Source organism: Anthonomus grandis, chromosome 2 (genome assembly GCF_022605725.1).
Source record: "Anthonomus grandis grandis chromosome 2, icAntGran1.3, whole genome shotgun sequence".
Taxonomy (NCBI): Eukaryota; Metazoa; Arthropoda; class Insecta; order Coleoptera; family Curculionidae; genus Anthonomus; species Anthonomus grandis.
Genome location: NC_065547.1, coordinates 5531708 through 5547432, shown reverse-complemented (window position 1 = coordinate 5547432; position 15725 = coordinate 5531708). Strand labels below are relative to the sequence as shown.

General features: G+C 36.2%; 1 protein-coding gene across 3 annotated transcripts in view; it reads left to right on the top strand.

Annotated features, from left to right (window-relative positions):
• The window catches only part of LOC126750613 (BMP-2-inducible protein kinase), a 93117-nt gene extending 78291 nt beyond the window's left edge, over positions 1-14826 (top strand). Inside the window, exons 12-13 of one of the 3 annotated variants that reach the window (XM_050460264.1) lie at positions 9926-10803; positions 12331-14826. In XM_050460264.1, coding sequence (XP_050316221.1) covers positions 9926-10803; positions 12331-12921 — 1469 coding nt within the window. In that variant the 3' untranslated portion in view covers positions 12922-14826. Of the gene's footprint in view, positions 1-9925 lie in introns of all 3 variants that reach the window. The other 2 variants (XM_050460265.1, XM_050460266.1) reach the window with 2 other exon arrangements.
• The last annotated feature ends 899 nt before the right edge of the window (positions 14827-15725 follow it).

Below are 15725 nucleotides of genomic sequence, written 5' to 3'. Positions count from 1 at the left end.
TACTTTTCACGGACGAAGCTAATTTCTCCAGGAATTCGATAATGAATTTCCATAATAATCACATTTGGGCAGATGAAAATCCACATGGAATAAGTGAAAGTCGCCATCAACACCAATTTTCACTGAATGTTTGGGTTGGAATCATTGAAGACCACTTAATTGGTCCTTTCTTTTTGCAACAAAGGTTAAGTGGAGAAGTGTATCGGCGTTTTCTTCAAGAGGAGTTGCCAACACTATTAGAAAACGTCCCGCTTGACTTAAGGTACCAAATGTTTTTCATGCATGATGGCGCATTTCAGCTTAATTGCTCGACAGTATTTAGATAGAGTGTATCCCAATCGTTGGATAGGTCGTGGAGGTATACAACCCTGGCCTGCGCGATCTCCCGATCTAAATCCAATAGACTTTTTCCTCTGGGGCCACCTCAAGCAATTAGTTTATACCACCCCCATCGAAAATGTTGAAGAATTAAGAAATCGTATTATTGCAAATTGCGATATTATTCGAAACACGCCAGGGATCTTTGAACGTGTTCGCCAGTCAATGCGTCGCAGGACAGACGCATGCATTGCAGTTGGAGGAACTCATTTTGAACAACTCTTATAGCGTACGTTTCTTAGTCCATAGCTTTTCATTACCTTCATCAATTTACTAATGTTTATTCTAAGAATTTAATTAATGTACCTAAGTTTAATTAAAACTATTTTTCAACAGGTAGTACAGTTAATGTCATGTCAAAATTCCAAATTACCGTATTTACTATTCTTCACCCTGTAAATCGATAAGTAGGCATTTTATTATGTTTATTCAAGTTTTTTCAAACGTTTGCATTAAACTAATTTTTTTATCGAAAACGGAGGGAGATACGAAAAACACCCAAGAGTTGAAACAATTCCATCTTTAGTTGCGTCATCCAAAAAATGTACAGGAGGTTCAAAAAATCTACTAGGTGCTATTTTTTGTACAAAAAACCTAACCCGCTTACCCCGTGGGCACGTCCCTGGAATAACAAATCAACTGTCATATGTCAAAAAGATACATCATTAAGATATCCAGAAATGGTGTGAATGACATTGCAAACAGCAAAGGCATTTCTTAGATATTAATAAAAAATCGATTTTTTAAGAAAATTTGAACACCCTGTATCTCGGAAACGAAGCACTTTCGGACATATGTTTATAGGAACTTTTCGTCATAATTTAACCCAAAAAAACCGGCATTTCATTTTCGTGCAATATTAATGAATCACCCTGTATATATTGTGCTTCTAACCTCACTATTTTGTTTATTTTTGTTGTAAGTTTTACAGTGTATGTGTAGGTCCTAAGGTAATTTTATTTTATTTTGCAAATGCTTGTATATTAAACATCCCTTTTAATTGTTTTTAGGTCTGCTGATGCCCTGCTTGTACAGGGCGAAACACGTGTAGCCAATAAAATTTGCTTATGAGACCGTGACTTTACTTCAGCTGTCTGAAGAAGGGAAAAACCATATTGAATGTCTGGAAAAAAATTAAAAATTACCTCAAATATCTAGAAAAGGAAAGAAATACCTTCTTAAGCTACCTTTAAAAAAGCGTAATGACGTCAATTGATTGACTTTGACTCTATTGATAAAAATTGCAATAAATTCCTAGTAAAGTAAGTAAAAATTACTCAGAACTGCCTTAAGGAGATACAAATGACTTGAACTGCCTGAACAAACCGAAAAAAAGGAAAACCTGAAATATTCCAGTTTTTTTACAAACTATTTCCGAAATTTTGGAAGTATTTTGCTGACAAATTGGAAATATTAAAGAAAATCATTCCAGAAATGTCCATTTTAATGACACACGTCTTTTCTGGAATCTTCTAGGATTTTGCAAGATTCTAGATTTTTTAATGAAGAAATCAAATTTTTTTTTTTTAGAAAAATCTGGCAGTACTCTAAAGGAAAATTACTTAAATTATTTTGAAATGTAAAAATTTATTTAAATTTTAAATTTTTTACAAAGTATTTCTGGCTATAGAAATTATCCTCAGAAATTTGTAAGTAGTCTGTAATAATTAAATAAATGTTATTCTTTTTTAATATAGAATATTCTTTAATATAGATTCTTATTCTTAAACCTCAAAACCTAATACCAGCGGAGATATCTCAGCTTTAATATCAAATAGATCCTGCATAAAGAAAGTTTAAGATTACATGATTATCTGTTAATTACTGTGTATTTAAATTTTGCTCACGTCAGCAGACCCTTTCCCAAGCTGAAGTAACTTATACGAGGGTTGTCTTTTAAGTTTTGCATATGCAGCTGGAATAAAACAAAAAATAACTTTTAACGACTTTATTGTTTTTCAAAGTATTCTCCACGAAATTTAATGCACTTTTGCATGCGCTCAAACCAGTTGTCAAAGCTGTTATTCCACTCGTTTGTGGGTACTGTCAAAATTGCATTTTTAAAGGCGTTAACTGCTTCCTCTGGCGTCTGAAACCTCTGACTACGCAGTTCATTCTTGATTTTTGGAAAAGTATAGAAATCGTTGGGGAAGTATAGAAAGGTCGGGACTGTACGGAGAATGATCCAATAATTCGACGTTTTGATAAGTTAAAAATTCAATAGTTTTCCGGGCTGTGTGCGAACTTGCATTGTCTTGGTGGAGGATGATTCGTTGTTGTGGGTTCGCTTTTCGAAGCTCAGCGATGACTTTCGGCAAACAAATGGTAATGTACCAATCGGCAGTAACAGTTCGTTGATTCTCCAGAGGAATTGTTGCAACATGACCTGCTTTTGAGACAAATGTTGCAACCATCTTTTTGGATACACTTCGAGAACGAATGACTTTTGTTGGCTTTTCTTCATCTTGAAATACCCATACAGACGACTGACGTTTATTTTCAGATTCATATGAGTAAATCCATGATTCATCACCACTGACAATGCTGTACACATTTTTAGAGTTTCCTGCCTCAAAGCGGTCTAGAGTTGTTTGACACCACATCACCCTAGCTTCTTTCTGTTCTTCAGTTAACAGATGCGGTATCCAGCGGGAAACTAATTTTCTTACCCGTAATTCTTCATGCAAAATTTTTTGAATTGAGGTCTTTGAAATCGCCAATGAAGCCTCAATCTCACGATATGTCACATGTCGATCTTCCGTGATAAGCATACGCACAGCATCGATGTTTTCTTGGGTGACAGCCGTTTTTGGTGCACCTGACCTTGGATCGTCGCTAAGACTAACCCGTCCACGCTTGAATTCTGCATACCAACGAGAAACTGTCGACTGATGTGGTGCTTCATTACCGAAAACAGAAATCAACTCAGCACAGCATTCTTGTTGAGATAATTGCCTTCGAAAATTGTAAAAAATGATGGCCCGAAAATGTTCTCTGTTTAATTCCATGGTATGCGCAATTTGCTACCTTTAAAAATTCACTGTAGCTGTAAAACTATATGTATCGCACTGACGTTTTGAATTTAAGAAAAGTAAAGTTTGAGGTTAAGTTTGACTAATGACATTTGATTAGTGACGCCCTCTATGTTTCTATATGCAAAACTTCATCCTTCAAAAGACATCCCTCGTAATAAAACGTTCTTTCACGTGTTTTAAAGAAAATATTGAACAAAGTATATTCACTATAGAAGACCAAATTGGGGTCTGGTATATGTGGTATCAATATAATTACTGTGTGTGTGTGTCTGTAGATTAGAATATTAAGAAAGAAATTAATATATTGATTCCACAATTGTTTTTTTTTTGGAACAGCATTTTTAGAAATATTGTTTTTTAGTTTATTAGTTACGTACATAAAAAAAAAATAATTAAATAAATGATCGTGTATTGTACATACATATTTTAATACGTTCATTCATTGTGATTGCCTAATAGATTTGGAGAGTTCACTGTAATGTTTTATTGTAAATGTGGCAATAAATTATTTGCTTTCCATTAGAACCGGATGTCTTCAATGGTGTTTTATTTCATGCACCCCCATATCCCTCTGTATCTCTAAAAATGGCTGTTCCAGAATATAGCAGGTGGTGGGCTTTTTTTTTTTGTAAATAGTTGTGTTAAAACGTAGATTTTCAGTGTACTAATAATCCCACTTTCTTGGTTCATTTTGAAACAGCCATTTGGCATTTTTCGGCACTTAATATACAGGGTGTTACCAATTAGTATGTCAATCTGTTAACGATGTTTTGTTTATGAATGTGATCATTAAAATTTAATATTTCGACAGAGTGGTTAATGAACCAACTAACTAACTTGCAGCACCCTTTCCACCCAAAACTGATTGTACCTATAATTTCTATTTTGTCTTTAAATTATAATACAAAATAATCAAACCAGATATATTCAGAGCAAAATGTTTATTAATATCTTATCTTTCGGCTAACAACAAAAAAAAAAACAAAGCGCTACTGTAAAGAAAATTGAATGCCCTTTCAAAAGATGTATAACAACAGACTCCTTCCCGTCTAAAAGGTTAACTAAGGGGTTGAAGTTTTGAAGTTGTTAAAGTTGAAGTCTTAAAAATTTAAAGAAAAAACCGTTTCAAATTCTTTGACAAGCTGTCATATACTACGAAAACTCATGTTAAATCACTTGACCACCACTCCTATTTAAGATTTTGAGGGTGGCTGCAACCCCCGTCAAGGGGTTTATGTTAAAGGGTTGAAAGTATTAAAAAAAATTGTCCCCCTAAAATCAAAAACCGACGAGTCCGAGCATTTTGGGCATTCTGGACTATTTTCGATGGGCCATCTTGTATAAGCAGTCACACTGTAGCCTGTAAATACCACTTTTTGATAATGTTTCCATCCAGTGTGTTTCAAATCAATGGTATGTTGTAATGTTGGTAAAACTTACTATTAAAAAGGAAAAATTCTCGAGAAAGGTTGAGTAATGTTATTAAGGAAATAAAATTATTGTTATTAATTTTTTATCGCACCACTGATTATTTTGTCAAGAAAATTTAAATAAAAATAAATATCAGTTAAAACAATTATACAGGGTGGCCCATCGAAAACGTACCGCAAGGCATTACAGGGTGGGAAAAAACTTTTCGACAAAATCCAAAAATACGTCAAGTATGTTTGTCAGCTTTTGACATAAAAACCATTTCAAAAAACTCAACCCTCTAAGCGGGGGTAACATCCCCTAATTTTTTTCAAATGGGACGGGGGGTCAAGTGGTATCTCTTTAAAAGAATCTTGTCATTCCCTATACAACAATCTTCTTGAATTATTCAATTAAATGTAATTGCAAAATTACCAAATTTTCGGTTCAGGTAAAACCAGACACCAGCCACCAGCAAACAATTTGTTATAAGGATTTGTCAAATCTGACGTACAGCCGAATACAAGAAATGTTTTTTTTTTCGTTTTAGCAATCTCACGACCTGATCGGGGGAGATTTGCTCCGTGGCGTCTTCCCCAAACACAAGGGAGACACAATTGTATAATTGTGTCTATGAAGATGCGGTGCACTGTATAATTCTTCCCTTGAAGAACCACTTGTAATCTAATAAATGAAACACATTTATTTTCTAAATATGTACATCTATTAGTAGTCACAGGAACTTGGAATAACAGTAATTGGGTAGACTTAAATTACCACTTTTTCCGCTGTCTCTATACAGTCTCTATAAACTGTCTCTAACCACTTGTACTAACTCTACTTTATTTACACTTGGTACTTTCACTGATTTTATTACACTCACTAATTTCATTCCTTAAAAAACTAACATTCTAGGTTAACAGTTACCATACGTCAACTTCACACCAACTAACGACGACCGGGAACGTTTTTATGTAATTAGTAAAATATTTAAAGATTATATTTTTTAAGGTACGTTTTGCTTGGAACGACTATAGCGATAATCGCAGAGCGATAGTAGCGCGACGATCATCGCGGAACACTGCTTAAGTAGTATGTTTCGTGTAGTTCCGATTTCCTTCGGGAGACAATCGCTTATCGTGGTGTTTGGTCCTAGAGCAGATATAATCGCCAGTCGCGAACGGTTTTTGAAAGTGTATACGTGCTCTCGCAATAATGTTGCAGCCAAAACTCAATTTTACTGCCAAAGAAGACGACAAATTAATTGAAGCAGTATCAGCACATCCAGCTGTTTATGATTTAAAGCACGTCTGCAAAGATCAACGTGCCAAAGATAATATATGGATAGTGATCGCAGGAGAGGTGGGAAGATCAGGTATGATATAATATACAAAATGTTTTCTTGAAATATATTATTTTAAAATGTCATCGAACAAACCTAACCAAAAAAAAAATACATTTTTTAAATCTGAACAACACAAACAACTACATACTGTACATTAATTATATAGAATATTTCAAAAGGCCAGAAACGCTGAAATATCTCGCGTACGTTCAGATTAAACTAAATATATATAGATTTAGAGAAAAACCTTTTGACAAAAATAATAAATAACTACTTACCTGTAATTGACGATATCACCATTAAATTCAGAAAGTTTCGTTTCAGTTATGTCTAGTTCGGACTGAATTATACGCCAGATATTTGGATACACTGTATTAAGTTAGTATTAATCTGTTCTGTAAACTGCGACATCTTGCCCACTGACATTTCCCTCGTTCAGGAAGTATGAGGCATATGTGTTTCTTACCGTAAATCCTTCTACATGAGCATAACCACCAGTTCTTGCCAAACGGATGAGATTGTTTGTAGGTAGGTCCTGTGTTAGGTCGAATTCGTAGTTGGCACGCCCTGTTTTCGACAGATAACCTTGCCTCAACATATTGTGCAGACAACAACATACGATAATCAGATCATCAATACGTTCAGGGTTTAAATTGATGGGAGTATAAAATACACGAAAAACTTGAGCAAGAATAGCAAATGCGTTTTCTGACGTTCGGTGGGCTCGGCATATTCTGTAATTAAACACAGAATGTTTGGATGTAACCTGAATGCCTCATCTCCGACGAACACATGCGGTAACACAAGGTCAGAGTTTGGGAGCTGCCTTGGAGGTGGTAGTAAAGTACCAGCATAAAACTTACGGCCCAAATATGATTTTTCAAAAATACCGCTATCTCCCTCTTTACCGAATGATCCAACATCAATGTATATAAATTGACAGTTTGCGTCTACGACAGCTAAAAGTACGATAGAGAAGAATCCCTTGAAATTAAAATACAAGGATGCTGATTTATCAGGGCACCTGATTCGTATGTGTTTGCCATCAATAGCTCCAACACAGTTTGGGAAATTCCATCTCTCATATTATTCCTTGGCTCTATTTTCCAAATCTTTTTTAGAAGGACGCGGTAGGAATATTGGTGCAAGCTCCTGCTTGAGTATAGATAGGGTTTCTTTCACTATACAACTGATTTCGCTCACTGATATCCGGAATTGAAATTGTAACGAGTGATAAGACTCACCAGTTGCCAGAAACCTGCAAAAGAAAAATATTAGGTTTTGTTTAAATAAAGTTTTGAAAATGTATGAAAATGGTTGTTTAAATCAAGGATTGGTGGAGCCTCTAGTTACTTAAAATACCTAGTTCAAAAATTATAAGATTTTCATTCATGGCTGGGACACACTGTATTTAATCATTATTCATTTACAGTGGGCAACTGCAAAAAGAGGTGAAAAAACATAAAGGACACATTCGAAAGAAAGAACCGAGATCTCAAAAAAAAAACTGGTTCTAAAGCACTTCCGTTCAAGAAAGTGAAAACAAGGGCCTTGCAAGAAAAGCTGTCATTCTTTCGCACATTAGAAGATGAGCGTAAGTAAGTAAATAGCAATAAAATCAATCGCTTCAAACGGTTTTTATAATTTCATTTTTTTGAAGTACATATTTAGTATTGAAATATCAATAAAATTCATACATCCAACTTTCTCCAACATAGTTGAAGAAGTTGAATGGGCCGATTAAATAAACAGTGAACCTGAAAACGAAGTTGTCTCTGAGCAACAAACAGGAGCTCAGGGAGCTGAGGGAGGTTTTAAGCTCCCTCACGTCTCAGCCACAAGTCACGTCATGTGCTGGAAGTACACATTGCAAAACAACGCAACGTAAGTCACCCGAAAAAAAATAAAAAAATGAGAAAAAATTTGTCTTACTATGGAGAAAAGGGCAAAGGAAGGAGATATCATGGTAAAGGAGTTGTTGACAAAGGAAGAAGAACAAGATGACATAGTCTCTTTTTTCAAAGCATCGCTAAAACGGTACAGAAATTTTCACCACATTTACAACAGCGTGCTAAGCTAGAGACTCTATTGAAACGGATATGTGGTCATCACGTCCAGAGAGAACATAACTTAACATGATTGCTTCTCCATCATCTTTAAGCAGTGCATACTCGGATATTAGCAGACCTCCGTCTTCAAGCAACCAAAAGGAGTTACACCGTGTAGTAGCTTTATCTGAACCTTCACCAGAACTGCATTCTCAACACTGTACTGATATCCAGGGTATTTTTGGATCCGCTTCAAACAATGGTGATCCAATTATATATTCATATTTTACAAAAAAGGGTTTTTTATGTAATGTCTTATTTTTAATAAAAATATGTAAAAAAATCTATATTTATTTCCAATAACGAAAAGCTAAATTGAAATAATGTGTTTGTTATTGCAAATACTTGATCCTTAAAACTACGCCTACGTAGGTACATGCCTACCTTAACACAAAATCAAACTGAAGTTTAGAAAGTCTGAAAAATTCTGCAAACTTTTTGTCGTCAGCATACAAATGATTTGTAATCAATACTTAAAGTATCCTTCATTAATGCTTGATTTGAAGATGGGATGTTTAGGAAGTCTTGGTAAATTTAACATTTCTAACATGTCTTCATCGTCAATTTCTTCCAGCAAAAGATATTTCAACGTCAATTTTTTATTTTTTCTTTTTGTTACACGCATCGAGAGACTCACTATGTCTATAACAGCTTACTGACATGATTACAAATTTTAGCCACGGGTTGTTCCTAGAACATGCCGACAGAATACTCGCTGTAAGCAAAACGCTCCGGCTGGCGATCATTGCTAGCAAATATCGTCGCGCTATTATCGCACTCCGATTATCGCAATAGTCGCTCCAAGCAAAACGTACCTTTAGAAAGTGTGATGAACCTGCACTAGGTTACCACTATTATTGACAATACTTGTAGGGCAAAATAAAGAGTTAGAGAGAGAGAGTGGGAGCTCTACGAACGTTTCAGGGCAATGATCACTACTCGACTGATCCCCTTCCCCAGTTTATTGGGCTTTGCGCTTGCGGTGTCAGCGTTAGCGGTTACCGAGAACAGTGGACCCGTTAAAGCTACCAAGAACTGCTGGCACCCGATAATTTTAGATTTTTAGACGCAATATAATTATAACCTAACATCGAGCAGAACGAGAAAATAAATAAACTGTTGGGAGATTTATTTCCCAACAAGACCATGCAAAGTAAGACACGTTAACATTACTTGTTTATCTCTAAAACTGTTTCCCGCATAATGCCACTTAATTATGGCTATTTTTTCGTCGATTGAATAATTCATACTTGTTTTCAAACATCGACTGTCACTGATTTATTGACACTTTTCCTCACGTCAGTGACAATATTCATTTTACTGGTGCCCGTTTGGTTTTACCTGAATCGAAATTTATTTGCAATTACATTCAATTGAATAATTCAAGATTCGCTTATTAAAATTTTTTGAAACTTTGCACAAGGGTTTGCCCAGATTGGTCTCTTCAAAAAGTTATCTTACATTTTTTCTATGAAATGTACAGGGAAGCCAATAATTGACCCCCCTAAAATTTACATGAATTTTCCTATGTTGCTCTCGGCGACGCACCACCCGGTATACCACATAGTCATAAGGTAGGTACGTCTCATCCACCACCAAAAAATCAATCAAAAACTGCTTTCCAAAAAAAAACATTTTTGCACTTTCAGCTTCTATACGCCGTAGAGACATCCCCGAACCGGTCATAGAAGAACCACCACCACCACCATACCAATATCTAACCACCGAGTCCAGATCCAATCAAAATCTATACTCCGAAGGCGACGTGCCTCTAATCGGTACCACCGAAACCGAAAGTGACATAGAACCGTCTCCGTTTAAAAAAGTACAACTTCCGTCAGTTGAGCTGCCACTGGAGGAGCACCGACATAAAAAGTACGAAAAACTAGTGCAAGGTCATGACGTCAGCTCGGACAGCGACAGAGAAGACAAAGCGAAACCACTGGTGAAGAGAAAGAAGAAGATAAACCTACCAGAGAAGCTGCACAACGTCTATAAAACCGTTGAGTTGCCAATCAAGTTCAAAGAGAAGAAACCGAAAAAGGGCGTCACAGAATCGACTTATCAATCAGACGATTCGATTGGGTCGGCGAGTGATCTTAAAGCAGACGATGACCACGTGGAAGTAGGCCAGGAAGCCAAAGAAGACTTAAAAAGTGAAGATGTGCAAACCTGTGGGTCCTCAGCTTACCACGCTGAGTGCGAGAGTATGGCCACAAAAGACGACGGAATGAGTCGCATAGTAAAACCAGAAAAACCGGAGGTGGAAATTCCACAAGAAGAAGATATGATTTTCATTGGCCATCAGTACGGAGAACGCCCTCTTTTAGCAGACGACGAGCTGGATTCAGACTGTGAGATCCAACAAAACGTCAAGTGGGACTTAGAGAAGAATACTAAGAAAGAAATCGCTTGGATAGCCCCTAGCAGCAGCCTTGATGACGACGTATTCAGTTTGGCCCCGTTTGGTAAACCCAAATATCCAGTAGAAGACATCGTCGCTTTCCAAAGTGCCCCGGAATCAAACCTAAACCCCTTTTTAACAACCGACTTTCCCTCAGCAACCTTCCATAATGCAACCATAAGTGGACAGTTTGATGTCCCCCCAATAGAGCCACAGTTGCGGTTTGAAAGTGATTTCATTAATCACCCTGAACTGTTCATGGAAAAATCACCTGAGCAAAGCATTTTTGATTGTTCACAAACAGAGACAAAGGAAATCGGGTTGCTCATTGACTTGTCCAACAGTAGCGTGGAAAACTGTCCGGTACTCGAGCCAGTCAGTTTTCCAGATATTATCCAGAAAGTCACTCCGGATTCGCCAAAAGTGAAACAGAAAAAGGACAAGAAGAAAGAGATGAAGTCCAAGTATCAGCTGTTTGACGATAGCGTTTCTGACGAGAGTCCCAGCTATAAAACTAAAGGGAGAAAGACCATCAAAGGAAAAAAGAAGGTTTTACTAGAAGAGGGGTTCAGTAATATGAGCTTTGAGGACTTTCCCTCTGACGAGAGGGAAATAATTCCGAGCTCCGAATTGCCTTTTGAGGTGCTACGGAACCCGGATCAGGAAAACCGTAGAGCCGGAGGCACCAAAAGGATCTCCAATCCGTTTTCTTGAGGTTTACCCTTTGGTATACGCTCCCTATACGAAAACGTTTAGAGGAGTTTTCATTTTAGGGCTTTAAAGACTCAATTTTGTTATGTTTAGTTAAGATTTCTCGTAACGACCGTGACAATATGAAGTCAACGAATTTTTACTGTTTTGTTTGTTTGTAAAAAGGTTCGTGATATTTAAATTAGGTGGGTCTGTTGGTTGGAGTTAAAAAGGAGGTTGTTTATATTACGTTTGTACAAATTAACATTTCTTATATTCGTCATGAATTAGTCGAGTGGTACCTCGTTATTTTGGGTTAGTTTTTGACCAAAAATCGATTGAAATTGAATTTTCGGTACCCGCAATCGTTTGCATAAAAACATTAACTTTTTTAAATGTCAAAATAATTGGGTCGAGTAACCTCTCATTTCTGGCTATATTTTTTCTGAAAAATTAATTGGTGAAAATACATTTTTGGTATCTGCAACTGTTTTGCTAAAAAGCGCAAATAACCGATATCGCAAATATCGGCAGCCGTTTTCATGAAAAACTCAACCTTCTTAGAAGTGAAAAGAAATAAGTCAAGTGATCCCCCATTTCTAGCTAATTTTTTCCAAAAAATCGATTGGTGAAATCAAAATTTTGATATCGGCAACCGTTTTCCTAAAAAATGCAATTTCCTCAAAAGTCAAAATAAATAAGTCGAGTGACCCCTCATTTCTACGTAATTTGTTTCCAAAAAATCGATTGTTGAAATCCAATTTTCGATACCTTCAACCGTTTTCCCAAAAAGCCCAACTTCTGCCGACCTAAAAATTCGTCGACACAATTCACGTTCAGCGTTTAACAAGCTATAACGCCTCAACTTATGATGACGACTTATTCAGTTTGGCTCCGTTTGGTAAACCCAAATATCCAGTAGAAGAAATTGTCGCTTTCTAAAGTGCCCCGGAGTCAAACCTAAACCCCTTTTTAACAACCGACTTTCCCGCAGCAACCTTCCATAATGCAACCATAAGTGGACAGTTTGATGTCCCCCCCATAGAGCCACAGTTGCGGTTTGAAAGTGATTTCATTGATCACCCTGAACTGTTCATGGAAAAATCACCTGAGCAAAGCATTTTTGATTGTTCACAAACAGAGTCAAAAGAAATCGGATTGCTCATTGACTTGTCCAACAGTAGCGTGGAAAACTGTCCGGTACTCGAGCCAGTCAGTTTTCCAGATATTATCCAGAAAGCCACTCCGGAATCGCCAAAAGTGAAACAGAAAAAGGACAAGAAGAAAGAGATGAAGTCCAAGTATCAGCTGTTTGACGATAGCGTTTCTGACGAGAGTCCCAGCTATAAAACTAAAGGGAGAAAAACCATCAAAGGGAAAAAGAAGGTTTTACTAGAGGAGGGGTTCAGTAATATGAGCTTCGAGGACTTTCCCTCTGACGAAAGGGAAATAATTCCGAGCTCCGAGTTGCCTTTTGAGGTGCTACGGAACCCGGATCAGGAAAACCGTAGAGCCGGAGGCACCAAGAGGATCTCCAATCCGTTTTCTTGAGGTTTACCCTTTGGTATACGCTCCCTATACGAAAACGTTTAGAGGAGTTTTCATTTTAGGGCTTTAAAGACTCGATTTTGTTATGTTTAGTTAAGATTTCTAGAAACGACCGTGACAATATGAAGTCAACGAATTTTTACTGTTTTGTTTGTTTGTAAAAAGGTTCGTGATATTTAAATTAGGTGGGTCTGTTGGTTGGAGTTAAAAAGGAGGTTGTTTATATTACGTTTGTACAAATTAACATTTCTTATATTCGTCATGAATTAGTCGAGTGGTACCTCGTTATTTTGGGTTAGTTTTTGACCAAAAATCGATTGAAATTGAATTTTCGGTACCCGCAATCGTTTGCATAAAAAATTTACTTTTTTAAATGTCAAAATAATTAGGTCGAGTAACCTCTCATTTCTGGCTATATTTTTTCTGAAAAATTAATTGGTGAAAATACATTTTTGGTATCTGCAACTGTTTTGCTAAAAAACGCAAATAACCGATATATAAGAAACCGATATCGCAAATATCGGCAACCGTTTTCATAAAAACTCAACCTTCTTAGAAGTGAAAAGAAATAAGTCAAGTGATCCCCCATTTCTAGCTAATTTTTTCCAAAAAATCGATATAAAATCATAGGTGGTATGACATGGCCTAGGGCATTTGCACAAGCGACTACTGTGACGTTTTCCGCATGTTCAGGCGCCACTAAGTGCACTCTTTTGGCACCTTTTTGGGCTAGTACTAGCTGCTGGTGATGAAGGGTTAATCTGCAACCCTTCTCATCTATGTTGTAAATTTTTTCGGGGCTATGTTTTAATCCGGTTCTACACAGCAGAGCATCCAATTTATCAAAATAATCATTTACAATGAAATGATTCAATTTCTGAGCTCGGGCAGGATTTAATTGCTGTGCTTTGCGTTGAGCTATTTGTGGATGACGTCTTAGAAAGGCACGGTACCATTCTTTACCCGCCAATTTTTTTTCCCGGTTAAATTTATGTTTAACGCTCATTTTCTCACAATAATTGAAAACACTTCGGTGTAAAACTTTCGAAGTTAACGGAAAGCCTCTGCTAGAAAATCTCAATATTTTCCTTTCTAAGTCCGTTTCCTGTTCCATATTTAATACTGGTTTTGCTCCCAATGACCTGTTTCAGAAACCGGATTTAAGGTGATTCCTTAAGGTACGACGCGGAATCCCAGATTGCTGTTCCACCCATTCTTGAGACCGACCACTCCTTAATAGCTGAAGGGCCTCTTCCATCATTTCTTCGGTCCAATTTGCTCGTATTCCTCGATTTTTTTCCCCATAACTGAAAAATAAAAAAGTATTTTCTACTGCGTATGTAGGAGACAGATAATATGGCCGGAACATTATAGCTACAGCTATAATACTTACTTAAGCTAGAAAACTGCTCCGCGCTGTAACTGTTGCTGACACGTTGGTATAAAAAACTATTTTCTAAGACTTCCGCAGGAATCCTACATGGAAAAACAACTTTTAGACCATCTTGTAATAGGCCTTATTACCTGGCTAGAAACTTAAAGGTAACCATTTCGGCAGGCAATAAGGCCGGGAGCTCATTGCATTGAGATAAGGTGGGAAATTTCTTTAAAAAAATATATAAGTAAGTAAAAAATATATAAGTAATGGGATTATTTTTTTAAGACTTTTGCCAGCGTAAACAATTAAGATAAATTTACAAAAAATTACGCATTATTTTGTAGCCGGCTTTATTATCTGCAAACAAATTTAATGGTAAGGCAGGTAATAAGGCCGCGGCCTTGTTACAAGTCTGGCATCCATTTTCTTTTTGAGGTTAGATGTAACAAAAAAAGAGTAAATAAAACGAAACAACTATGTTAAGTTAATCTATATACCAACACAATTTGGAAAATATAATGCAAACAATACTCTAATCAAACTACCAAAAAATGTTACTCACCTTTTGCAGGTATTTTTTACAACACGGGCACGAAAACACTTCCAAATTTTTAAACACGTGCATGTAGGTAAATGGAGGAATGTATACTAGCTCGCAAAGCGCCAACTGTTTTGTGTTAGATCTGTCTACACCTAGATGGTGCCACTAGGACCACAGAATATTCAGGTATCCGTTGGGATAACTTTGGCTTTATTACCTGCCCGGCCTTATTACCCAACAGTACCTTATATGCCTCATGTAACGTTAAACGTATTTATAATGACTAATTAAACAGGAATGTCTTCCTCCAATCAACAAACCCACCACTTTTTTTTTTATTTTGGTAAAAACAGATCACTATTATATTTAAGCACTAAACTTATAATTAAATAAAAAATCTACTCGAATCCTTTGTTTTTAGTGCTACAACTTGTAGTGCCTTACTTCAGATAGGTCTGATCGCAGCAACAATAATTTAATTAAAAAAATATATAGTGCAGAATTTTAAATTTTGATACTTCCTTCCTATAATAATAATCGATATTAGTTTTTTAATAGATTTAAACCAAAGTTTTAGTATGTAGGAGCATGATAGGGCAACTAAAAAGCTATTTGTGTTAAGGTTTAATATTTCTCATTAAATTATTTGAATAAAAGTATTAACTAAAAGAAATATTAACCCTTAGGGACATAAACCAGACTCGTATTAATACTTTTTATTTAAGAAAAAAAAACATTATTGTTCATGTTACATTCCGTATTTATTATAGTTATTTAGAGTACAATAGTTATAATTTATTGCACTTTTTGTGTACCCAACTCAAGTTATAATGCTTAAAAAATACATTTTGTTTGTTTAAATATTTTGTAGTTTTTTTTTGTTTCAAG